At 42.4% G+C, this 26,104-nt stretch overlaps 1 protein-coding gene across 1 annotated transcript in view; it reads right to left on the bottom strand.

The window, feature by feature from the left end:
- Nucleotides 1-24,521, bottom strand: part of GAB2 (GRB2 associated binding protein 2) — a 182,633-nt gene extending 158,112 nt beyond the window's left edge. Inside the window, exon 1 of the mRNA XM_019726383.2 lies at nt 24,059-24,521. Within this exon, the coding sequence (XP_019581942.2) occupies nt 24,059-24,133 (75 nt within the window). The 5' untranslated portion in view covers nt 24,134-24,521. The remainder of the gene's footprint in view (nt 1-24,058) is intronic.
- Nucleotides 24,522-26,104: the final 1,583 nt, after the last annotated feature.

Below are 26,104 nucleotides of genomic sequence, written 5' to 3'. Positions count from 1 at the left end.
ACACAATTATACTAGGGGACCTAAATACATCATTGACAGCTATGGATAGATCATCCAAACAGAAAATAAATAACGAAATAGCAGCCCTAAATGACACATTAGATGAAATGGACATAATTGACATTTATAGAGCACTTCATCCTAAAACATCAGACTACACATTTTTTTCTAGTGTACATGGAACATTCTCAAGGATAGACCATACATTGGGACATAAAATCAGCCTCAGCAAATTTAAGAAGATTGAAATCATACCAAGCATATTCTCTGATCACAAGGTTTTGAAATTGGATATCAACTGCAAAAAGAAAGCAGGAAAAACCACAAATATATGGAGATTAAAGAACATACATTTAAAGAACGACCGGGTCAAAGAAGAAATTAGAAGAGAGATCAAAAGATACATAGAAACTAATGACAATGAAAACACATCCTACCAAAATTTTTGGGATGCAGCAAAAGCAGTTTTAAGAGGGAAATTTATATCATTATAGGCCTATCTCAAGAAACAAGAACAATCCCAGATAAATAAATAAGTTACACCTTAAAGAACTAGAAAAAGAAGAACAAACAAAACCCAAAGTCAGCAGAAGAAAGGAAATAACAAAAATCAGAGCAGAACTAAATGAAATAGAGAACAAAAAGACAATAGAAAAAATTAATGTGACAAAGAACTGGTTCTTTGAAAAGATTAACAAAATTGACAAACCCTTGGCTAGGCTCACTAAGATAAAAAGAGAGAAGACACTAATAAACAAAATCAGAAATGAAAAAGGGGAAGTTATCACGGATGCCACAGAAATACAAAGGATCATCCAAGAATACTATGAAGGACTATATGCCACCAAATTCAATAACCTAGAAGAAATGGACAAGTTCTTAGAAACATATAGCCTTCCTAGGCTGAACCATGAAGAACTGGAAAATCTAAACAGACCGATCACCAGTAATGAAATTGAATCAGTCATCCAAAACCTTCCCAAAAGCAAAAGTCCGGGACCAGATGGCTTCACTAGTGAATTCTACCAAACCTTCAAAGAGGATCTAATACCAATCCTGCTCAAAGTCTTCCAAAAAAATTGAAGAAGAGACAGTACTCCCTAACTCATTTTATGAGGCCAACATTACCCTGTTTCCAAAACCTGGTAAGGACAACACAAAAAAAGAGAACTACAGACCAATATCTCTGACGAATACAGATGCAAAAATCCTAAACAAAATTCTAGCAAATTGAACGCAACAATGCATTAAAAAGATTATTCATAACGACCAAGTGGGGTTCATCCCCGGGGCACAAGGATGGTTCAACATCCGCAAATCCATCAATGTGATACATCACATAAACAAAATAAAGGACAAAAATCATATGATTATATCAATTGATGCAGTAAAAGCATTTGACCAGATACAACATCCATTTATGATTAAACACTTAATAAAATAGGTATAGAAGGAAAATACCTTAACATAATAAAGGCCATATATGACAAACCCTCAGCTAATCTCATAATTAATGGTGACAAACCGAAGCCCTTTGCTCTATGTTCAGGAACATGACAGGGCTGTCCCCTATCACCTCTGCTTTTCAACATAGTGTTGGAAGTCCTTTCCAGAGCAATCAAGCAAAAGAAAGAAATAAAAGGCATCCAAATTGGGAATGAATAAGTGAAATTGTCACTCTTTGCAGATGACATGATACTATATATAGAAAACCCTAAAGACTCCACCAAAACGCTATTAGAAACAATCAAAGAATACAGTAAAGTTGCTGGCTACAAAATCAACGTACAAAAGTCCATTGCATTCCTATATACTAACAATGAAATCTCAGAAAATGAAACAACCAAAAAAAAATTCCTTTTGCAATTGCAGCAAAAAGAATAAAATACCTAGGAATAAACTTAACCAAGGATGTGAAAGACCTATATGCTGAAAACTACAAGATGTTTTTAAAGAAATTGAAGAAGACACAAAGAAATGGAAAAACATCTGTCCTCATGGATTGGAAGAATCAACATAGTTAAAATGGCCATATTACACAAAGCAATATACAGATTTAATGCAATCCCCATCAAAATCCCAATGGCATTTTTTAAAGAAATAGAACGAAAGATCATCAGATTTGTTTGGAACCACAAAAGACCCCGAATAGCCAAAGCAATCTTAAGACAATAGAACAATGCTGAAGGTATCACACTCCCTGACTTTAGCTTGTACTACAGGGCAACAGTAATCAAAACAGCATGGTACTGGCAGAAAAACAGACACATAGACCAATGGAATAGAATTGAGAACCCAGAAAAAGAACCACATAAATATGGACAATTTTTGACAAAGAAGCAAAAAACATACAATGGAGAAAAGACAGCCTCTTCAATAAATGGTACTGGGAGAACTGGAAAGATACGGGCAAAAGAATGAAACTGGACTGCTATCTGTCACCATGTACCAAAATTGATTCAAAATGGATCAAAGACTTAAGCATAAGACCTAAAACAATAAACTGCATAGAAGAAAACACAGGTACTAAACTTATGGACCTTGTGTTCAAAAAGCGTTTTATGAATTTGATTCCAAAGGCAAGGGAAGTAAAAGCTAAAATAAATGAATGGGACTATATCAAACTTAAAAGCTTCTGCACAGCAAAAGAAACCATCGACAAAATAAAGAGGCAACCAACTGAATGGGAGTAGATTTTTGCAAACAGTACCTCCGATCAGGGGCTAATATCCAAAATATACAAGGAACTCATACAACTCAATAACAAAAAAAACAAACAACCCAATTGAAAAATGGGCAGAGGACCTGAAGAGACATTTCTCCAAAGAGGGCATACAAATTGCAAATGACATATGAAAAAATGCTCAACATCACTAATCATCAGAGAAATGCAAATAAAAACCACAATGAGATATCACCTCACCCCAGTCAGAATGGCTATCATCAACAAGACAAATAGTAACAAGTGTTGGAGAGGCTGTGGAGAAAAAGGAACCCTCATACATTCGGTGGAATGCAGACTGGTGCAGCCGCTATGGAAGGCGGTGTGGAGTTTCTTCAAAAAATTATGAATAGAATGACCCAGCAATCCCTCTCCTGGGTATCTCCCCCAAAAAATCTGAAAACATTTATCCATAAAGACACGTGTGCTCTAATGTTCATTGCAGCTTTATTTATGGTGGCCAAGGCATGGAAACAACCAAAATGTCCTTCGATAGATGAATGGATAAAGAAGTTGTGATATATGTACACAATGGAATACTATTCTGCAGTAAGAAAAGATGAAATAGGAAGCTTTGTGACAACATGGATGGATCTTGAGATTATAATGCTAAGCGAAATAAGTCAGACAGAAAAAGAGAACCATATTGATTTCACTGATATGTGGTATATAAACCGAAAACAATAAATAAACAAGACAAACAAATGAAAAACAAAAACTCAGAGACACAGACAATAGTTTAGTGATTACCAGAGGGTAAGAGGGGAGGAGGGTGGTAGATGATGGTAAATGGGATCAAGTATATGGTGATGGAAGGAGAACTGACTCTGGGTGGTGAACACACAATGGGATTTATAGATGATGTAATACAGAATTGTACACCTGAAATCGATGTAACTTTACTAACAATTGTCACCCCAATAACTTTAATTAAAAAAAGAAAGTTATGCTTACACTATACTGTAGTCTAGTAAGTGTGCAACAGCATTATATCTAAAAATGTACATACCTTAATTTTAAAATGCTTTATTGCTGAAAACTCCTAACCATCATCTGAGCCTGTTAGAAAAATGGTGCCGACAGACTTGCTCCATGCAGGGTTGCCATAAACTTTCACTTTATAAAAAATGTACTATCTGTGAAGTGCCTTAAAGTGAAGCACAATGAAATAAGGTTTGCCTTATACCTCTATAGATGTATGTGGGTGTATGTATACATCTGTATGGCTCACAATACAGTCTTAGAAAATAATTTTTCTTATCTTTACCCAAACGCTCTCTACCAACCTCTGACCTCAGAACCATGGAGATTCCTAAAGAACATAACTTCGTAATAAGTAATGCAATGATCCTACTCCCACATAGTCCTGTCTACTTTTGTTTCATTAAAAAAGAAAAGAAAGGGAAAAAGTTAACTCTTACCTTTCCTTAACCATACTTCTTTGGGTGGAAACATAATGAGAAACCTTAACACACAAGTGAACTAGGGGTGTCTTGGTCACAAAAGAATTTCCTCTTAGTATCATCTTGAAAAGTCTAAGGACGTTAATATAATTCAAATTAATATTTAGTGGGTAGATATTCAGCATAGGCTCTACAAGTGGTACAAACGTGAGCACAAGACTTCGTCTTTGCTCTTGAGGTCCTCATAACCCAGCAGGGACGAGGTACAGACACTACTGGCTCCTTGGCACAGAGTGTAGTGTCAGGTCAGAGTGTCAATCAACGTGCTCTGAGATCAGAACAGGGAACACCACATTTTACTATGGGAGCAACTTCTGAGACTGACAGGAAGAACAAGTCCATGCTCTTCTCCCTTTTCTTTTAGAAACTCTGATAGAAGGAGAGTAGCTCCTCTACTGTTTTGATTCTTCCACTTTACCAAATATTAAGGGGCAACGGAACTTGGCAAATTCCAGAGAATACTATCAGAATTGGATAGACACTCTTCTTAGCATCATGTGTAATACTTTCTGTTCTGTTTTAAAAGCAATTTAAAAATTGATTTCATAAGTACAAAAATAGTACATGAATATATACTTATTATTAAAAACTTCAGACAATTTGGCAGCTCCTTAAAAAGTTAAACATAGTTACCATATGACCCAGTAATTCCACTGCATCCTTTAGAAAGAATGGGATGGTAAACTCATTTCCATGCAACGCATCCAAGCATTCATTTAACAATCAGATTAAACTTGTTAAACAGAATGTGATATATTCATACAATGGAGTATCATTCAGACTTAAAAAGGAATGAAATATATAAGTGCTACAACACGGATGAACCTGGAAAACATTATGCAAAGTGAAAGAAGCCAGACATAAAAGGCCATATATTACATGATTCCATTTATACGAAATATCCATAATAGGCAAATCAGTAGAGACAGAGTAGTTCCTACGTGCTTTGAGGCGGGGGACGGAAGTGAATGGGTAGTGAATGCTTAATGGGTACGGAGTTTCCTTTACCAGTGAGAATATTCTGGAATTAGGTAATGGTGATGGTCGTACAACTTTGTAAATATACTGAAAACACTGAATTGTACACTTTAAAAGAGTGAATTTTATGGTATATGAATTATATCTCAATAAAGCTGTTATTTAAGAAAAGAACTGAAATACTATAAAATTGAAGCCCCTTTGACCATCTCTCCCAATCAAATCCACACAGGTTACCAATATTAGCAGTTTAGTACGACTCCTGGTTATAATAACTCTTATCCCTCCCAATGCCTAGCAGAGTTTCTTGCACACAGCAAACATTTTAGGCATTTTTTTTTTTTTTTGCACAATAACTTTGTACAAGGATAAAATAATACTGCTTTGTTCTCTTCAGGATAATACAGATCCTTTTGTATCCACTGCCACGCAAATTCATTAGCGCAGGATCAGGCAGCTTTAGAGGTATGGTTTCCATCAACAGCACACACACCAAGTGCAGTAACAAAAGAGCATCGCACTTACTGGCTCAAAGCTCTGGTTCCTAGAAAACCCTGATGTGGACGTTCACGCAAATAAGGAGGCCCTTTGCATCTGCCCCTTTGGTTTACAGAGTTTGGAAGAAATGAAATTGGGCTTGGCAAGGCCGTTATTTCGGAGCCCACAAGAGCAAGCTGTAAATAAGTGATTTCTAACTTCACCAAGTCCAACTTAAACAGAAGCCATAGAAATCTCAAAAAAGACTTGCTCCAAGAACTCTACAATATTGTATTTCTAGTCTTTTTTTTTGCGGAAGTTTTTAAACCATAGTCGCACAAAGTCACATGAATTAACTTTTTAACATACATCTCTGGGTCCTCAGAGGTTCTGATTTACTTAGAGCAGGCTGGCATGTATATGTTTTAAAGCACCCCAGGTCATTCGGAAACAGTGTTAGGAACCTTTAGGACGACTAGGACGGAAAACTGGTTTCCATGCAAATCATGCTAAGTGTGTAATAGCTGCCAATCACAAGGCTGGCAGCATATCCTAATTTTACTGAAAAGAAAACTGAGGCTCCAGGAAACACTCCGTAAAGTCAGAAACAAGGCTGGGGCAGCACTTCAGAGTCCTGACGATGTCCCAACATCTTCCTGGTGAAAACTTTCCAAACTCTCTTACAGGACTGAAGTTGTGAAAATGTGGTTTGGCAGAAGAAAGCTAATCTATAATTAGTTTAGGTCGTTTTACTTCAGCCTCCGTATAATGGGGAATAATTGTTATAGTATTTTTTAAATGCTTCCTAATTTGTATCCTCTTGTTGACAGAGAAGTTTCTCTTCACATACTTCATATATAAAGTACCTCCTCATTTGCAGCTAAGCTTGAGTGAAAGGAGGATGTGATGCAGGAGAAGCCCGAGCCGTGGAAGGGGAAGTCGGCCCGGCCCTTCTGGCCCTATGCGGAAGGAAAGGGGCGGAACAGGTGAACAGAGACACAGCGCTCATTCACATCCACACTCCTTCGCACCAAGCTGCTTCAACTCAGGGAGCGATGGAGCTTTAGGAATATCGAGATGCCCTTTTCCTAGACATAACACGAGGGTGGGTTGCAGGCTACTAACGTTCACTCTTCAGCTCTGGGCCAGTGTGTGGGATGGGAGCAGGTGCTTGGAGGTAGTAGCGGGAGGCTGCCAGAAAGATGAACTTGGGCAGCACTGTTCACTCCCTAAAACCTGAGCATGACAAGCAGGCACCTGAAGCTGCAGAGGTCTGTGGTGGGAGCAAAGAATTCTCAGTGCACAGAGACTTGGAGACAAACGTCTAGCACCACCACCTCCATAGTGGGTTCCTACGTGACTCCCAAAGGACAGACAGAATTGTTTACAACTCAACAGACAATTCAAGGACACATTCCAAACTGAAGCAGAGGATACAACAGATAGCCTCTTCTCTCTAACTCACACGGAGACATAGCACACATTCTCATGAAGCAGTTAGTAATAGGTATTAGGCATCCACTATTTGCCAGACACTGTTCTACATTGATGAGGATCTGGAGATAAATGATGCAGACGAAATGCCTCCCTGCCTTGACCAAACAAGATTTGGAGGTAGAGAAAGGGAAGTGGGTGTAACTCTGAAAGATGGAGTATTTACTCAAAGATCTCTGATTAGGAAGTTGAACTTTGAAAAAATTCAAAGGAGACTGTTTAGACTAAAGTTAAAATATTACGGCAGTTTAAAAACCATGGTCTAAAATTATTTGATGTTCTGTCTACTAAGACATTGGGAGTAGGGTTTCCAGGTGGGAATTCCCACTCGTTCTCAGGAATTATTTTTGCATTCCCATTCCCGAATCCCGAGATATAAACTGTTTTCTGTTCTCCACAATGAATCATTTCCACAAAGTGACGGCCGATACTACCAACCACCTGGGTTCAAGGAATGATTCTCCCGATTTCGCGGCCAAATTTTCTTGGGATTTGGGAACGGAAAAGCGAAAAGAAAATCCCAAGAATGGGCGGAAATTCCCGCCTGGAAGCCCTAGTTGGGAATCTATGTTCCCTTTCCTTGAATCTGAGTGGGCCTGTTTCTCCTTCGACCACTAGAGCCTGGCAAAAGAACATGTGTGACTTCTAAAGCAAGAACATTAAAAAGGTCCATGAAGTTTCCATCTTCCACTACGACATTCAGTTTTGGAGACTCTGAGCCACCGTGTAAGAAGTCTGATTCCATAGAGGCCACCATATTGGGAGGAAGCCCCGGATGTGTGCACAGGCCACGTGGAGAAGCCCTAGTCAACAGCCCCTGCTGAGTGGGACCTGTGTGTCCTCCCAGCCCTGATGACAGTTATGTGAGTGAAGACACTTTCAGAGATTCCACTTCCTAGCCATTGAGGTACCCCTTGCCATTTAAGTCTTCCCAGCTGAGGCCCCCGATATTGGGGAGCAGAGATAAGTCCCTGCCATGCATTGTCTGCATTCCCACCCACAGAATTGGTGAGCAAAACAAAATGGTTGTCTTATGCCATTAAGTTTTGGGCATGTGTTCTCATGTCCAAAGATTTATCATGAAGCAAAAGTAACTGGAACAACAGATGGGAACTGTCACAAAAGAAGTAGATCAGTTACAGAAAAAAAGATGAAGCTATATTTTCTGTGATTGTCTAAGCCAGGGGTGAGAAAAACTGTTATCCTATCACAGGGAACTAAATAAATTTTAACACTCTTTTGATTGTTAAGAATATCTATTTTATCTACAACTGCTGTAACAGAAAAGGTCTCAGTTATTTGGAAGAAAAGAATTTGTCTAGATTTTCAATATGGGACAAACATTCCCAAGATGCCATCCAGAGTTGTCCATGAATGCATTTCTGTCTCTTTCCTTTGGTGCCTGGTACATAATAGGTATTTAGTAATTTTGCAGAGTAACTGATAGGGTCTGAGGAGTCAGGGGAGAGAGAATATACTCTAGACAAAGCAAAGGGATCATGGTGAGTGAGTAAAGGTTAATGATGATGGGATCCTGGGGAGAACAGAGGGGTCACTCGAACCTCATTCTTCATCCTTGCCCATCTGTACACTTTCCCTCAACATTTAAGTGCCCCCATCTTTAGGTCTTTAGTTAAGCTGTTCTCATTACTTGAAATGTTCTTTTCCCATCTGCTTAATGAGCTCCTACTTACTCTTCACAGCCTACCTCCACTGTCACTTTCTCTTGCTCTCTCTGATACTGCCACACTCCAAGTAGAATTAATCACTCCGTTCCACTCTCCTGCAACGCTTTCCACAACTCTAGTATAGCAGAACACGCTGCGTTATATTTAATTAGTAAATTTAGATGTCTGTTTTCCTTGATAAACTGTGAGCTACCAAAGAGCGAGGCTGATTCCTATTCATCACCTGATCTCCTGCTTGTGTGCCTCTGTGCCAAACACTAGGTCAAAAAAGAAAAATAGCTGCCTTTGAGGAGCTCATGTAATTCAGGGGAGAGAGCTAAAAACACAGTTGCATTGCAATGTCGTAAGCGCGATACAGAGGTACGGTGGGATGACGTGGGAAGTCAAATCTCCTTCAGGAGGAAATCTGGAAGTGGCACAAAGTAGGTGACATTTGAGGTAGGCCTTGAAACCAAATTAAAATCAGAATGCTGCACAGGAGAAATCCATGGACTCAGAGCTGAAAAGGTCTCAGAAGGGAACTGTGAAATAAGAGGCACATCTGGTCAGGTTTGGTCAGTCCTTTCTCTCCCGACTCCTGGAGAGTCCCTGCTCAAGTTATTCCAAGTTTTCTTTTTACATTACCCACAGCCATTCAGTCTTCCCAACTCCATCAATTATTTATATCAAAAAGCACCTATTTGAACAAGCAAGTCATTAAAAAACACGAGTCAATTAATAGATGGAAATGTATTCAAATCAGCAGCAATTATAGAAATCCAAATTAAAACAAGGAACTACTTTGTCAAATTGTCAGGTAGTTTTAAAGATTGTAATATCGGTATCAAAGAAGAATCAAGAAAACCAAAACTACCCTTTCTGAGAGGCAATATGGTACGGTGTATCAAAAGCCTTGCAAATAACTGCACCCTTTGAATTAGAAATTCCATTTACAGGGATTTGTCCTAAGGATAAAAGTCTTTGCTATAAAGATCACAGTGTTATTTAAAGTAGTGGAAAATAATCAACGATCTAAATGCCCAACAACAGAAGAGTCAAATAAATTTGGCCTTGCATTAATTGTAACAGTTATCACTTATAGAGTGCTTAAAATGCATCTGACATTACTATATTTAACACAACAGCAGCTTATAAAGTAATTGTAAGTGAACGTTGAGTGGGACTTTTCCAGTTGCACCAGAATTGGCAAATAGAAACCAAAGCTAAGAATAGAGAGGAGGGAAGTTCCCCGTAAGGTAAAGAGAGCCCTCCATAACTCGGGCTGCGTGGATTCAAGAATTTAGTAAGAAGCTACAGTGTGAGACCTTCTAACCCAACCATCACTGGTGTCCCTGCACTGCGTTCCCCCCACCCCTGCAGCCCCTCCACAACACACACACACAGAGTCCACAAAGAAGAGTAGAGATGGGAAGGGGAAACCTTGGATCCTCTGACCTAGTGGATAGTGCTGTAAGTTGGGGTGGTACTCTTCCTACCTCTACAGTGGGCTCCTCTAAGAAAATCGGTTACAGAGAATAGGGATGGCACAAAACAAGGACTGGGACAAAAAATGTTTTAAATTGCAGAGCCTGGTGAGTATCTGCTCAGACAGCTGACCTACCGACGGGCCCTGTGTCATTCTGGACAGGGGAAGGGGAAATGGAGTGAGAAGGGACAGCAGTGCTGTTACCTCCTGTTCAGCATGGATACGAGTCCCCTGCATCAAGCAGTCCCATGGGAACTGCAGGCCTTAGCCTTCTTGCCAGGTCCCCACCCAACAGGGTTGTCCGTTGTACAAGTGGACCCCAGCCGTGGGGCTCTGGGATAGGGAGGGGCTGGCCTGAAAGAACTTAATACCAGTTTCGTCTCCAGGTCTGGAGACCAAGCAGTGGGAGAGCCTAAGCTCCAAAGAACTCACAAGTTTGGGGTGTGTACTCAGAGGCGGTGCTGGTCAGACAGCCAGTAAATGTCATCAAGGAGAACCCAACAAGAACTATTCAAGAGCCACCTGTCTCTGCCCCTCTCCCTCTTGCCCTTCCCTAGACACCGTAACAACAAGAGAAGTCCAGAGAGACTCCATGTCCCCCACCTCCACACTCTCCAAATAAACCAAGCCCACCTTTCCCCACTTCCATCCCCAGAGCCATAAGTCTGGTCAGCAACAGGAGTAGGAAAAGCTTCCAATTAGATATATTGAAATCTTAAAATGGTGGACTTTCTATAACCCAGAGTGATCAGAAGGTGTCAGGCTCTGCCCAAGGTCATCAAGGGATTTGTCCTCTAGAAGAGAAAGAGATTTTGACAAAGCACACTTGGGAGTTCTGACTGGAGAAAAATAAAAGCATTCGTATTTGCACCCCTCTGGGTTCAAACTGTTCAATTAACTGGTTAAAGTTACCATTATCTCCACTACACGGACTGAAATGAAAGCTCCAAACGATTAAGAGACTTGTTCTAACCACGTGGGAGGCTTAGTGTGGATTCCAACCCAGAGCTAACCCTCAGAGCCCATGCCGTGTACAGTGAAACCAGGACTTTTCAATACAGGGTCCAAAGACACATCCATAGGGATCTCCAAACCCACTTCAAAAATTTTTTTTCAATATTGAGTTTTCATCTCTCGAGGGCAAGGGTGATTTTAAAATACGTCATAAGCATAAGTCTCAATCATCTGAAAGATCATCTTACAAGTGAAAGGTGCTCCTTGATTACCAGCATTTGCATTTATAATCTTATTGATATCAAGAATTACGTTATTTAATATCCTACACTAATGACTAATGAGAAAGGACAAAGGTGAATGTATATGTAAATAATGTAGTCATACCAACTAAAGCCAAATGGCTCGCTATACAAACCAAAGCTTCGCTGTAGTTCAAACATAGACAAGAATGGGACACAGAACAGACAGGCTCCATAAAAATAAGGGCCATATTTACATTTTAAGCAGCAATTTAGTTTCAGCAAAATGTCCACTGTTGTTAATACGAATTATATTGGTTCTGAAGTTTTTATTTAATTTGTAAATTTATTTTGGTTTTATAATTGTAGAAGAGCTATAAGTATACAATTATATCTCATAGTTTTTGTTTATAGACATTTCGGTTACATAATAATAAAGATAATTTAATTCAACATCAAGAACTTGTACAAATGTTTGTTTAAAGTGTCCTTCTATTACACATGCTTGAGACGCTCTGTCTTATGTCATTCTGCCTAAGCAGCCATTAGAAATCCTGTCGTAGACGACTGTGACACAAGGAAATATTTTCAATACATTAGCTTAAAGCATACAAAAGGTGATACAGTCTTACTCTGATTTTAAAAAATATACAAAGCACATAGGAATACAGGAAAGGAAATACACTAAAATGTTAATATTTATGCCATGGTAAGAGTATTACAGGTGATCTTTTTGAATATTGTTATTTTTAATAGTCTGTTTACAGTAACATTATAAGAGTGAATTTTTAAGTATTACAAAAGAATTCAATTTTTAATAGCCTAGCCCATGAAAGTTCCCAAAACCTGTTTCTAAAAAAAAAAAAATTGCACTTTCAATCCAATTTCAGCTCAAGTTCTTTCTTTTTCAAAGAAACGTCACCAATCCTAACATAACCAATCCTATTTGTTCAAAACTTAAAAGCATATAAACTCCTCATCAACAATAACTTGTAGTGCTTTAGGTGCCAGGGCTACAAGGATGAATGAAGGTCAAGGTGCCATCTAGAAGCTGCCCGTCTGGGGGAAGCACAGCACAAACAACAGCAAGTCCGAGGTACTAAGGCGTATGACACAGGAGCGTGGAGAAGGGGTTCCCCAACTCTTTCTGATGGGGAGGGTGGGGTGGCACAGGCTGCCACAAGGTGACACGCAAACCGAGTCCTCAGAATGAATGAGGAACTGAGTACAGGAAGGTGAAATGGCAGATTCCCCAGCACGTTAAGTCTAAATGTAGGCCTTGTGACACGGAACTTGGGGACCACACCAGGCCAGTCTCTCCTGGGCTCCGACAGCACTGATCTTTGCCACTCGTAGGGCCTGCCATTAGAAGCCGAAGCCCAGCTGACTCCCCAGCGAGCTTGTAAACCCAGAGGGGAACACGCACCCACTGCAGACGCTCACTATTTGTTAATGACCGCACCTGTAGTGAGACTACTAGTGGGCATTCAGCTCGGCACACTGTAGGTAGCCTCTGTCGGTATCCCAAAAAGTATGTGTGTGTAGCCTATACCCATTTTTTTCCTCTAGAAAATTATGTCAGAAGATCAAAGCGACAGTCTCATTCCTATAATCCTTACAAGAAAATCTACTACATAGAAAAAGCTCTTGCAAGCCTGCGGAGCGCCCAATGGCACGTTCTTCCAGAGCAGCTAAGGAAAGATACACTGATTGCCTGTCCAAGAGAAGCTTCCCAGTAAACTGTGGGGATGCTACTGATATCTGTCTAAATGCTGTGGCTCATCAGCTGAGGTGAAACTCTCAGAGGTTCCACCTGTAGAAGAGAACAGGCCTGTGCGGCACGTAACAGTGAATAACGAAGTAACACAAATGTCTCACCAGAGGAAATGTGCACGTAAGGTCTGGTACATTCACTCACATGATATTATAAGACCTTGGTACACTTCTAGGATCTGCTTTAAAATATTCCAGCAAAGAAATAGTAAAAAGGATAGATGAAACACATAATGAAATCTTGTTAATATTGGAAACTGTGTGAACTGGTGTTTCATTAGACCATTTTCTCTACTGTTGTACAGGAAGGTGAAATGGCAGATTCCCCAGCACGTTAAGTCTAAACGCAATTTTTCATAATTAAAAACTGGAAAAAAATACTAGGTAGAAGTAAATAAAAGTATTCACAATGATGGTTTGTGGAAAAAAGCAGTACATGAAATGACAGCTCATGTTAATTATAACCATGTGAAAATTAAGTGTGACCAGCCCAACAGCAAGAAGCACCCCTGGGTATTACCATGTGGGTTTCTAGAGACCGTTTTTTGCTAAAAGAACTCTTTGAGGAAATGGCTAATTCTAGGCCTGGATCAGGAAATGTACGCGATAAGCCTGGAACACCTTGTCATACCAGACAACAAAGAAACTATCAAATACTGGTAAGGTCGTGTCCAAAGAACTCAGAAGACAAATTAAATAGGCTCCCACTGGCTAAAGATAGCACACACTGAGCATCGATAAGCATAACAACTAAAACAGATGCAAATTCATCAAATATGTATAAATATGTGAGCTCAGAACAATACTGAAAATACCCTAATTGATCACTTTGAAGCATACTAAGGAACCCACTCACTATTTTGACAACTGGTAGATACATGAAAAGAAGAAAGCATAAACCTGGGGGTGGGGGTCGTCGTAAGACATAAATGACAATGACTTTGACAGGTTCTGCCTGGCAAGTCGCACCGAGCGCTCCGAGCGATGCTTACACCACCATGTAAAGTGCACGTAACCTAGCAGAGCGAGACAGACACAAGCCCAACGTGAGAAAGCCGAACTAGAAGTGAAACAAGTGCCATGGAAACAAGCCAAGACACGGACTCACTGTGGAGGGGCGTGGAAGGTGTGAGCCACCAGCCTCAAAGGGTGACCACTTACTGGGAAGTGTCCGCATTGTAAACCGTTCTCAAACACGCGCTCCAGAATCCCACACATCGATCATTAGGGCTCCTAGCACACACGTATTTCCCAGGGACTGGTCAAAGGGACAGCACCAGACAAATTCCCAGGGGGTTTCATTTCCCTTCCTGGACAACAATCAGGAGACCTCTGAGATGTTCCTTTCAGGAAAAATTAACTCCCTAGAACCTGATGTGGTATCTAGCTTGAGAATTCCACCTACATTCTGACCTTGTAAACTTCAGGTCTGGCCCCAACTTGAGAGGGATATGAAGACATCCACGCTCTGTTCAGCGTTCCTAGGAAAGGGTTAGAGCAAATATAAACAAACAGCCCCTCCTGTCACATCCCCCAATATTAACTACCTACTCTGGGCTAGACACTGGGCTACTCTGGGCTACCATTTCTTTCACCTGTTATCCCAGTAAATTCTCAAAGCCAGTGAAGTAAGACATATCACTCTAATTTCAGAGTCAAGGAAGTAGGCTCAGAGAATCAAGTCATTTGCTCAAGGACCCAAAGGCCCTTGAAACACTTAGACACTCTTCTGAAGGTAACCACTGTCCACACACCACTGACATTTCACACTGAAGGAGTGGCCGTCTGAGAGGCAAAGAGTTATTGAGTTAGATTGATGTTCTTAATTAATAAATGTCATCCTCCCATCTCAGGCCTGTTACGGACTAGCCCCCTCAGCTCTGCCTTTTCCAAACCTCTTTGGTTTCTACTATAGACTCTTCTACTCTGGTTGGATTTTCACTGCCCCCAAATCCCGTGTGCAGTGCCCCTTTCCCACTTGAATGGCCATTTTCCTTTCTAGGCCCTAATCTTTTAAGTCCAGCTCACATCCACACCTCCCACTCCAGGAAGCCCTTCCATTTTCCCCAGGCTCAGCGCTCTCGCCTCCATAAAACTTGCTGCCTGGACCACATAACACCATATAAGGGCATTGTTCTGTTTCACATGTATACTTCTGGTCTCCCTAGCCTGCAAATTCTTTGAAGGAAGGGAAAGGATACAAAATAAATGCTTGTCAACATGAATGTGGACGCAGGTAATAGCCTGGGCAGGAACCTATGTTTCTCAGCATATCTGCTGAGTCTGAGGTAACTACATTCCATTATCCCCTTCTCGCCAGAGAAAGGTCAGCTAAAGATGGAAAGCAACATGAAAGTCGTTTCATTAAGCAAAGCAGCGGGGATGGTCCTGCTTGGTGCAACGGCACTGCCCCTGGTCCTTTAGACAGCCCCGAGAGAACATTCTATTATCGTTCATGGCTGTGAAGGTTCCATCCTGTCCTTTTTCCTTGGATTACAAGTATTAGCAGGGCCAAGTACTAACCCTTAGCAAATGAGGAGTTTTGGTTTTTATTAAGATTATGCTAACATACATATCACAAAATTTACCATCGTAACCATTTTTACTAAGTGTACAGTTCAGTGGCATCAAGCGTTCATATTTTTGCGCTACCATCACTTGCACCTGCCTGGAGAACTCTTTTCATCTTGCAAAACTGAAACCTTGTACCCATTAAACAATAACTCTCCATTTCCTCTGCCCCCTCCCGCCAGGCCCAGGCAACCACCCTTCTCCTTTCTGTCTCTATGAATTTGACTCCTCTAGGGATCTCATATAAATGGAATCACATAGTACTTGTCCTTTTGTGATTGGCTTGTTTTACTTAGCATGATGTCATTTAGGTTCATTCATTTTGTAATATGAGCACGTGTCAAAATTTCCTTCCTTTGTAAGGTTGAATAATGTTCCACTGTACGCATATACCACCTTTTGTTTATTCATTCCTCTGTTGATAGACACGGATGTTGCTTCCAAATGAAGAATTTGACCCAATGCTGGTGAGAAGAAACTCAGGAGACTGGGCCTGGGTTAGAGCGGTCTCTTTGATGTTGTGAACACAATCAAAGAACCAAACCGGTGATCAGGACCACAGAACAGAAAGCTGCTAAAAGGAATTTCCATCAGGTCATCTGCCCCGGGAACTGGAACCAGATAGAACATTTATTTAAATACTCAAATAGGCTATTGGAGTAAAGCCCTGGCTGCTTAGGATGGTCTAGAAAGAAATCTTAAATTCACTCTAGTTTCTAAAGACCTCCCCTGTTCTTTTTTGTCCCCCAGCTTTAATGAGATGTAACTGAAATATAACATATTGAGACGTAATTGAAATACCACACTGTGTACGTTTAAGGTGTACAACATGCTGGTTTGATATATAATGCAATACGATTACCAACGTAGTGTTAGCTAACCGCTTCGTCATATTACATAATTACCATTTCTTTTTTTGTGGTGAGAACATTTAAGAGCTACTCTCTTAGCAATTTTCAGGTACACGATACAATATTATTACCTATAATCACAATGCTTTTCATTCGATTTCTAGAATTTATTCATCTTCTAACTGGAAGTTTGTACCCTTTGGCCAACATCTACTCATTTCCTCTACCCCCCAGCCTCTGGTAACCACCATGCCACTCTCTATTTCTGTAAGTTTGGCTTTTTCAGATTCCACATACAGGTGATATCATACAGTATTCGTCCATCTATCTGAATTATTTCACTTAGTACAATGCCCTCAAAGTCCATCTCTGTTGTCACAAATGGCAAGCTTTCCTTCATTCTCATGGCTGAAAAATATTGTTCTGTGTGTGTGTGTGCGCATGTGTGAGATCTTCTTTCTCCATTCATGCATTATTCGTAAATGGACAATATAATCCATGGTCCACCAATATAATCTTGGCTATTGTAAATAATGCTGCAGTCAACATAGGGATGCAGATATCTCTTGGATATCCTGTTTTCATTTTTTTTGGATATATAGCCAGAAGTGGAACTGCTGGATCATACGGTAGTTCCATTTTGAATTGTATGAAGGACCTCTATACTCTTTTCTCTCATGGCTGTAGCAATTTGTATTCCCACCAACAGTGCCCGGGCTTCCCTTTTCTCCACATCCTCCTCAACACTCATCTCTTGTCTTGTTGATGACAGCCATTCTGACAGGTGTGAGGCGATATCTCACTGTGGTTTTGATTTGCATTTCCCTGGTGATTAGGGACGTTGAGCATCTCTTCATGTACCAGGTAGCCATCAGTGTCTCTCCCCGGTTCTTACCAGCCCACCTGTTATCTCTTGCCTACCTTTCCAGCCTCACATCGCCCTGCAGACAGTCCAGCAACACCAAACAGTGTTTGGGGTCCCTGCATACTTAGGCAGGCCCCGCCATCTGGCCCCCCGCTGTCAGTGGTTTCTCTGGCTGGAAATCTTTCTTCTCTTGGCTTAATTCTAGTTATAGCCACCTCTCTAGGAAGCCTTTTCTTTTTCTTTTTTGTAGTCCCAGAACTTGAGTGCTTGGCACATTATGGCAGTTTTATAAATTATTGAACTAAAGTGTATTTGTTACACTTACATTCTCTGTTGAGAAAATAAGTTTAAAGAAAAAATTCAAGGTTAATGGGATTACAGGTAATTTTTATTTACACTTTAATACTTTTGAAATTTTCTGATGAGCTGACTTTTCAAAATTACCTTTAGGCAAATTTAAGAATAACTGGATCAAGAATAAAGTGGAGGAGTTGGTTTACCAGATTTCAAGACTTTTTGTACAGCTACAGTCATCAAGACTGTGTGGTATTGGCAGCGGGATAGTCACACGGAACAATGGACCAGAACAGATAACCCAGAAACAGGCCCATACAAACACGTCCATACAACTGATTCATGGTGAAGGTGCAAAAGCAATTCAATGAAGAAAGCATGGCCTTGTCAAAAAGGATGGTGCTAGAGTAATCGAGCATATGCTGCTAGAAAAACAAAACAAAACACTAAATCTAAGTGTCACCACAAAAATGAACTCAAAACAGATCATGGACTTAAATGAAAAATGTAAGACTATGAAGTGTTTAGGGGAAAAGGAGAAAAATCTCTGTAACATGGGGCGAGGCAAAGAGTTCTTAGACTTGAGGAAGTCAAATAACAAAAAATTAATAAACTGAACGTCATCCTAATAAAAAAATTTTGCTGTGAAAGAATATTGTGAAGTGAATGAAAAGAAAAGCTACCGACTGGAAGGAAATACCTTCAAACCACATATTTGACAAGGACTGGTATCTTGAACATATAAAGAACTCTCAAAACTCAATCGTTAAAGAAAGAAAAGCCATACAGAAAATGGACAGAAGACTTGGAGGGAGACAGCTGACCAAAGAGGATACACAGATGACAAAAAGTCACATGAAAAGATGTTCAATATCATTATCCATAAGGGAAAGTGTAAATTACAACCAGTGGGTCAGCTGTTAAACAAATGAATTGTGGTACATCCATACCTTGGAATACCAGGCAGCAGTAAAAAAGAAATGCATGCAACAACTTTGATGAATTTCCAGATGATGTTGAATGAAAAAAAACCCAATATTTAAAGTTCCACACTGCGTGAATCCATTTATGTAACACTCATGAAATGACAAAATTATAGAAATGGAGAACAAAATAGTGGTTGTCATGGGCTAAGGATGTGGTAGGGAGGGAAAGTGACTGGAAAATGGCAGCACCAATGGGAGGGATCGTGTGGTGATGGACGTGTCCTGTATCTTGACTATATCATTGTTAGGATGCGATCGTGACACTGTACTAGAGCTTTTGCAAGATGTTACTACTAGGAGAGACTGGGTAAAGGGTACATGGGATCTCTCTATACTATTTCTTACAACTAGATATGCATCTACAATTATCTCAAAAAGTTTAACTTAAACAAAGCTCAGGCTTTGGGACAAAGGTAGGTGATGCTGGGAAAGTCACTTCCTTTTTCCTAGGGCTAAAAGGATTAAATTAAGAGATCGGGGGTCTAAGCACAGTGCCTGGCACAGGGTGAGTGCTCAATGGACAGCTGTTAAAATGATAATCCTGAGTCATGGCAGGAGGGATGCAAAAGTGTATAATAAAAGATACCGGATGTTGGCACTAGTGGATTTTGGTGGAAGATTAGATGTAGAATAGCGGGTGACAGAGAGTCATGGATGATTCCCAAGTTTCCCACTTGAGCCACTGGGTAGTCAGCGGCACCATTTACTGAGCACACATGGGTAAAAAAGAGAGAGATAAAGAAGAGTTTGGTTTTGGGAGTGGTGAGTTTGTGCTGACGGGGAGACATTCAGCTACAGGGGTCCAGGTAACAACTGCATATGCAAGTCTGGAGTTCAGAACACAACCAGAGGGGTGGAAATTTAACTTGATAATGACCAGCAAATAATAACTCAAGCCAGGAAGGAGAATGGACGAGATCTCTGAGGAGGAGAAAAGAGCCTAGACCTTAGCCACTGTGACTAAACAGGAGCTTCAAACTTTAAGGACTGGGTAAAGAGGGTTGGTCTAGCAAAGGAGACATGGAATGGCCAGAAAAGGAGAAAAACCAGGCATATATGGTATCATTCAAGATAAGAGGAAGGTGTTTCAAGAAAGAGTGAGTGGTCCATTGTGACCAAGCAGTGACAAGAGAAATTAGAATGAGGAGTGAAAAATAAACCTCTGAATTTAGTGACCTGCGTGTCACTGGTGCTTTACTAAGAATAGCTTTGGTGAAATGACAAAGTAGGTTTCACATTGGAGCTGCCTGAGAGGAAGATGGGAGACGTGGAAACAATATAAAGCATTGTTAACGAGTTTAGCCCTAAAGAAAAAGAAAGCATGGTGAGAAGGAATGGGGGCGATATTGAGGGAGAATTTTTTAACAGCAAGTATGTTTAATGGAAAGGAATACGTACGTAGCTGGGAAAAAGTTGAAGATTCATGATAGAAAGAAGGAGCTGCACAGGTAGGAGAGGACATCATCAAGAGCACAGGGAGCGGGCTGGCTCAGGTAGAAGGGGTACCCCATCCACTCTAAGAAGAGGGCAAGAGGAAAGGAGCCACGCAGATACACATACACTTGGAAATTCCATCACACTATGTGCAGACAGCTGCTGCCTGATAGCTTCAATGTTCTTTGTGAAAGAGAGGCAAGGTCATCTGCTAAGCCTGAAGGGCTGGCTTAATTTTTATTCCCAGCATCTAATCCAGCGCTTGGGACACAGATACTTAATAAATAAACGTATTTAATAGATATAATAAAAACAATTAGTTTCCTTAATTCAGTTGTTCATGAGAATCAATACTCAACTTTCTCCAAATTAGCCACTAGGGGGCAGTGCTGCTGCCAATCTTTGCCCCTAAATCTTTTAACAGGTGAAATTAATACGTAAAAAATTACAGAGCAGGATATGTCATAAAGTGTTTTTCCTCAAGAAAATCTGGTTTCAGCTTTACATACGTGTACACACACGCACACACACACACTCTCTGAAGCGGGATGGGAGGGCTGTTCCTTGTACCCGCCTCCCAAAGCACTCACATCGTGATGACCCAGAGGCAATACTCGCCATTTTGCAGAGGTCACTTTCTGTGATTCCTCCAGGGCACACAGAAAACACTGAATAGACTTTCACACTTTCTTATGATTAACAAATTAGAAAAAGCTGATAAGAAAAATCCCTAAAGCTAATTCTTGGTAACATTTGCCATAGCTTCTTTCAAGTTATTGTTTTCCCTTACACCTACCCCCTCCCCAAATTAAATAAGAGGTAGGTTTGTTAAATTAATTTTTAATAGTTGTGATCTAGTTTATCAACTGCTTTTTCCACTATCTCAGACACTTGATACATTCTTATAATGAAGATTTATTCATCTATAATATCACATGGCTACTATATACCATATATACCAGAATAAACAGCTATTTGAGAGTGTGTGTTTAGCAATAGGGCTGTAAAATACTTCTTCCCTAGGTGGGTTCTAGTGAACTTAGGCCTCTAGTGAACAGAGGGAACTGGCAGAATTCTAACTCAAAACTGGGTACAAAAATTCTCAGTACCTAAAAAGAATACAAGATATATAAGCAGACGGTTCCTCAAGAGTTTAGGGTTACACAGATCAGCTCAGTTTCAACTAAGAGAACTACACGTCCATAGTAAGGGAGACTTCCAGTCATACCAATGGAACACATCGCTCCTAAGCCTAAGAAAAGCTGTTAGTTTGGTCAGACGCCTTATGGGCTAGAGCTGTGGGGAAGATGGGAAGGAGGCTGAGGTCATCGCATGACTGCAGGGTGTCAAGTATGTACAGACATACCTCGGAGATAATGCAGGTTTGGTTCCAGACCACTGCAATAAAGCGATTGTTGCAATAAAGTTAGTTTCTCATTAAAGCGAATTGTAATCTTTTTGCTGGTGGAAGCCTTGTCTTCCATTTGTAAAAACACAACACCTATGTAGAGCAATAAAGCAACGCGCAATAAAATGAGGTATGGATAAAAAAGGTGCCTGATCCAAAAGCCTCCAAGCTTGGTTATTTTGAGCTAAAGTTTTTTGTTTTTGGAAACAAAAATACCCAAGAAATGGGTCATACAGTCTGGGTGATAGAATTGAAGTAGTCATTGGTCAAATGTAGATACAATATCAAATTGTTTGCAAACTGTTTCAAAAATCAAGTTTCAAGGTTCTTGGGAATAGAGTTCTAATTTGACAGTTAACAGTCACATTTTTACTGGATACTTTATTTCTACTAGCTGGTATGGTCTTACACTTTTCATAGTTTTCAGAAGCTCTTTGAGGGCCAAAGATTTTTTTTTAAACTCTTTTTTAAAATTCATTAAATTTATTTATTTATTAGGGAATATTGGGGGACAGTGTGTTTCTCCAGGGCCCATCAGCTCCAAGTCGTTGTCCTTCAATCTAGTTGTGGAGGGCGCAGCTCAGCTCCAAGTCCAGTCGCGTTTTCAATCTTAGTTGCAGGGGGCACAGCCCACCATCCCATGTGGGAATTGAACCGGCAACCTTGTTAAGAGCTTGCGATCTAACCAACTGAGCCACCAGGCAGCCCGTTTTTGTTTTTTTATAGTTATAAAAATATTAGTAGTAAATTACTGTTCCTTAACCTAATATAAAAATTCACCTTTCCTAATGAACTGATACAACCCTGAAGAGTAGAAAAGTTTCTTAGTGATTATAATTCTTTGGCTACATGGACACCCCTGAAAATGAGCTTTAAAACTGAGATGAATACTTCATTGCCACATCCCTACTATATTTTAAATCTATGTCCACTTTCAAAAGTCCTGTGCTAAATCCTTAGAATGCTTTCCCAGCAAATGATATAAATAAGAGCCTGATTTCATGTACGTACATACACATACACTTGCACTCCCCAACAACAACACTTCCTTTGAAAAACAGAATGTCACTTCCTCAATCCAGAGGCCAAAAGTCCCTTGGTTCTGATCTGGGGAGCCAAGACAGGAAACTCTGGTAAGCTTCTGCCTCTCCCCCCATGGACAGCCACTGGTGCAGCTGACAGAGGGCAGGGTCTATTCAGAGCTCCCTTGATGCACTGCAGCTGGAATGCAACAGCTAGCTCACTTCCACGCTGTGGGAATGCTCCCAGAGCGTCGAGCACTACTAGTCAGTTTAACAAGGGCATTTCATAGGAAGTGAAGAAGGAAAGGATGGGAGACCTTGACACGTTTTAGCGACCTTACTTCTATTTCCAAACTCCTGCTCACAGCCCAGAGCTGATGTTAGCCAAATCTCAGTAATTGGCACCCGCTTGTACTTTGACCCCACCAAGCAAGGCGTCTTGTTTTTAGTTTTGGGTGGGGGGCAGGAGGGAACCAGACCTCCTGACCGCTCAGCACCAGACTGTACCACCTTTCCCATGATGCTGCCCGTTTTGCACCTAGCAGGGAGGGAGTGGCCGTCCCAGCAATTTCAGTAAACACTGTCGGTTAGCACCACCTGGCAACTGAGAACCTTGATCTCTCTCGACCCCAGACACCCAGGACTGCACAATACAAAAACCAGGGCCAATTATAGCAGACCAAACTGCAGTGTCACCATCGAGGAGTTGGGGGGGGGGGGCGGCGGCATGTATGTGAGACACATACAGAATAAAGGGAAAGAAGGGGGACAAACAAATGAGTCACTTAGTACAAGGGCTGCACATGCCGCTGACGCTGCCCCATGATGCAGAGACCGGACTGGAAGGAAGCAGGCGGCCACCGGGAGGGGCGAGCAGAGGCAGGGAAGGGGGAAAGGGTGTGAGGCGCCTCGCCCTTTGTGGGGCCGCGCGACACGGACCCACAGCCTACGCCCCCCTTTCCCGCCCACTCCCCCAACCTTGCAGGCGGAAGCCGCTCCGGGTTACTAGCGTCCCCCAGCTCCGGGAATCAACTCCGAGCTCTCCAAAAACAATCAATACAAACTTCAATACTGTATGTAGTTTACAGGGAGGCTGGCTAGGGAGGCGCTGCCGCCCCGCGGAGAGAGAGCCGCAGCCTCCACCTGCCCGCCCGCCCCGCCCCTCGGCGGCGCACCTGTGACAGGTGTGCAGGTGCCCCACACAGACCCGAGGCGCGAGGCGCGCCGGCCGATCATCGGCCCCCCGGAGGTCCCGGGGTCCGCCCTCCCCGTCCGCACGGTCCCTCCCGGAGCCCCCAGCCCCTCTGTAGGCCGCGGGGCGCCCCCCGCCCGCGCCCTCCGGGGCCGCGCCCGCTAACCGCCCGCACTCACATAGCGCCTCAACTTCTTCTCAGGGGGCGATTTCCTCAGCCAGCCGGTGCACACAACGTCGCCGCCGCCGCTCATGCTGTCGGTCGCCTGGAGCCCACCGCGGGGTCGGGAGCACAAGGGCGCGGGCGCCGGCGGCCGGGTCGGCGGGCAGGCGGTGCGCAGCTCGCGGGGGAGGGGAGGGGCCGGGGCGTCCCGCGGCCGCGGGGTGAGGATGAGGCGAGGCGGCGCGGCGCGGGCACGGCTGCCGCGCGCGCCCGCTCTCCCCGCGCGCTCCCGTGCGCACTCCCAGGTGGGGGCGCCACAGCAGGAAGGGTGGCGCGCGCTCGCCACGCCCACAGCCCGCCGCGCCCCCGGCCGGCAGGCTTCCTAGAGGAAAACACTGCCTCGCGTCTTTGGACTCGAGAGGCCCGAGGTTCGGGAGGGCGCCGAAGCCTGCAGCCGGCCAGGCTGCCCCACTCCGCCCGACCCCGTCTTGTTTTATTCCCGAAGCCTCCGGCAGCGTGCGGGGGAGGCGGCCGCGCCCCTAGTAGGAGTGGGGGTGGGGGTGGGGTGCAGGGAAGGGGCTGCGCGCCCTTCATCGCGAATCGATTTTTCACAGAGGGTCGTCAGGAAGGGACCCGAGGGCTGCTCGAGTTTCCTATCCATTCCCAGAGTTTCAGGTTTCAGTGGGTCAGGTTCTGGCTGAAATTAGTGATCCACTTCCCAGCAACAGTTTCTTTAACTCTCGCACCCCCTTGGCGGGAGAAGGAATGATAAAAACAGACTACTATACTGTGTGTTGGGTGCTTTTCATTCCTTGTTTACATGATTGTCTTGACGAGTCTACAAATTCGGCGGGCAGTATTCCCATTTTACAGATAGTTTAAAGTCCCAAAGCCTGTGCGACGCAGAGCGCAGTTTCGAATTCTGGGGGTATGGGGTGGTCCTGCTCATCTGCTTTTTAAAGTGGGGGAATGGCTTTAATGTATGCCGATCAACTTGGGGGCCTCTGTATCTACCAGGAAATAAAGTCCAGCTGGCTCCTTCACTGCCTCTGGGAAAAACAATTTAGTGAAAGAAAATTCATATTTGCAGAAACAAGGAAGTAAAAATAAGTCAGTGTATTTCATAGTGAATTGGAAGGCAAGGTGGTGTAGAATAACAAATTGGGTCAAAATTCCACAGCAATCCAACTCATTGACACAGGTTATGAGAAGGCTCTGGCGTTCATATGAAAATTGGGATATAATGGTACCTCTCTCACTGCATTGTGGTGAAGTTTATATATGAATGAAGTCTGTGGAAGCACACACTAGACAACCCCACATTTCAGGGGGAGTGTGGAGGGGGGAAACCTTTGGTAGGGGCTCTTTCCCACTCACAGGGTACCTTCACAAGCAATATTAAAAGGTAGGTCCTCCCCCAACTTCTTTGATAAGCGTAACCCACTATACAAACAAGGAACTGCTGTGGCCCAGGTGAGTGCGAGAAGCAGCATCTTGCACTCCCTGTACTTTAGACGAAGGCTGTTTTGTTCATTTCCTAACTGCAGCAAAGCTAGTTGTTTCAAGCAGTTGGACATCCTTCTGGCTTTACAGATCCTGGGAGGTTTTACTTTGGGAGGTTTAGAGACCTGCTCCCCTAGAGCCAACATTTCACTGACTTTCCTCACTATTAGTGTGCTGCTGGATTGAATGTAAAGCCAGAACTATCAGGCTATAGCTGGGACCAGAGCTCCCCTTACCTTCCAACTTAGGGATTCTTTAGTCACATACAAGGGCCACCACCAGAATTATGACCATTTTTAACCTCTGTCTTTAAAATCCTGTACTTTAAAACCCTGTGAGACATATCAAAATACTCAAGTCTGCCAAATCAATCAGGAGGCAGTGACTCCCAACCAAAATAAAGCAACTTCTGACTTCATTGACATCTGAGTCATGGTGCCAAGTCCCTGGGATTGCAGAGCCTGAGTAGTCTGCATGGTTTGTTTGCAGCTACCCTACCTTTCTCATTGCTAAGCTGCCAGTGCCCAGCTTAGGCTGCACATAGGAGGCAGGACTGCCG

The sequence above is a fragment of the Rhinolophus sinicus genome, linkage group LG06, assembly GCF_036562045.2.
Source record: "Rhinolophus sinicus isolate RSC01 linkage group LG06, ASM3656204v1, whole genome shotgun sequence".
Lineage (NCBI taxonomy): Eukaryota > Metazoa > Chordata > Mammalia > Chiroptera > Rhinolophidae > Rhinolophus > Rhinolophus sinicus.
The sequence above is the reverse complement of the archived record's forward strand: the minus strand, read 5'-3'. Positions and strand labels throughout refer to the sequence as shown.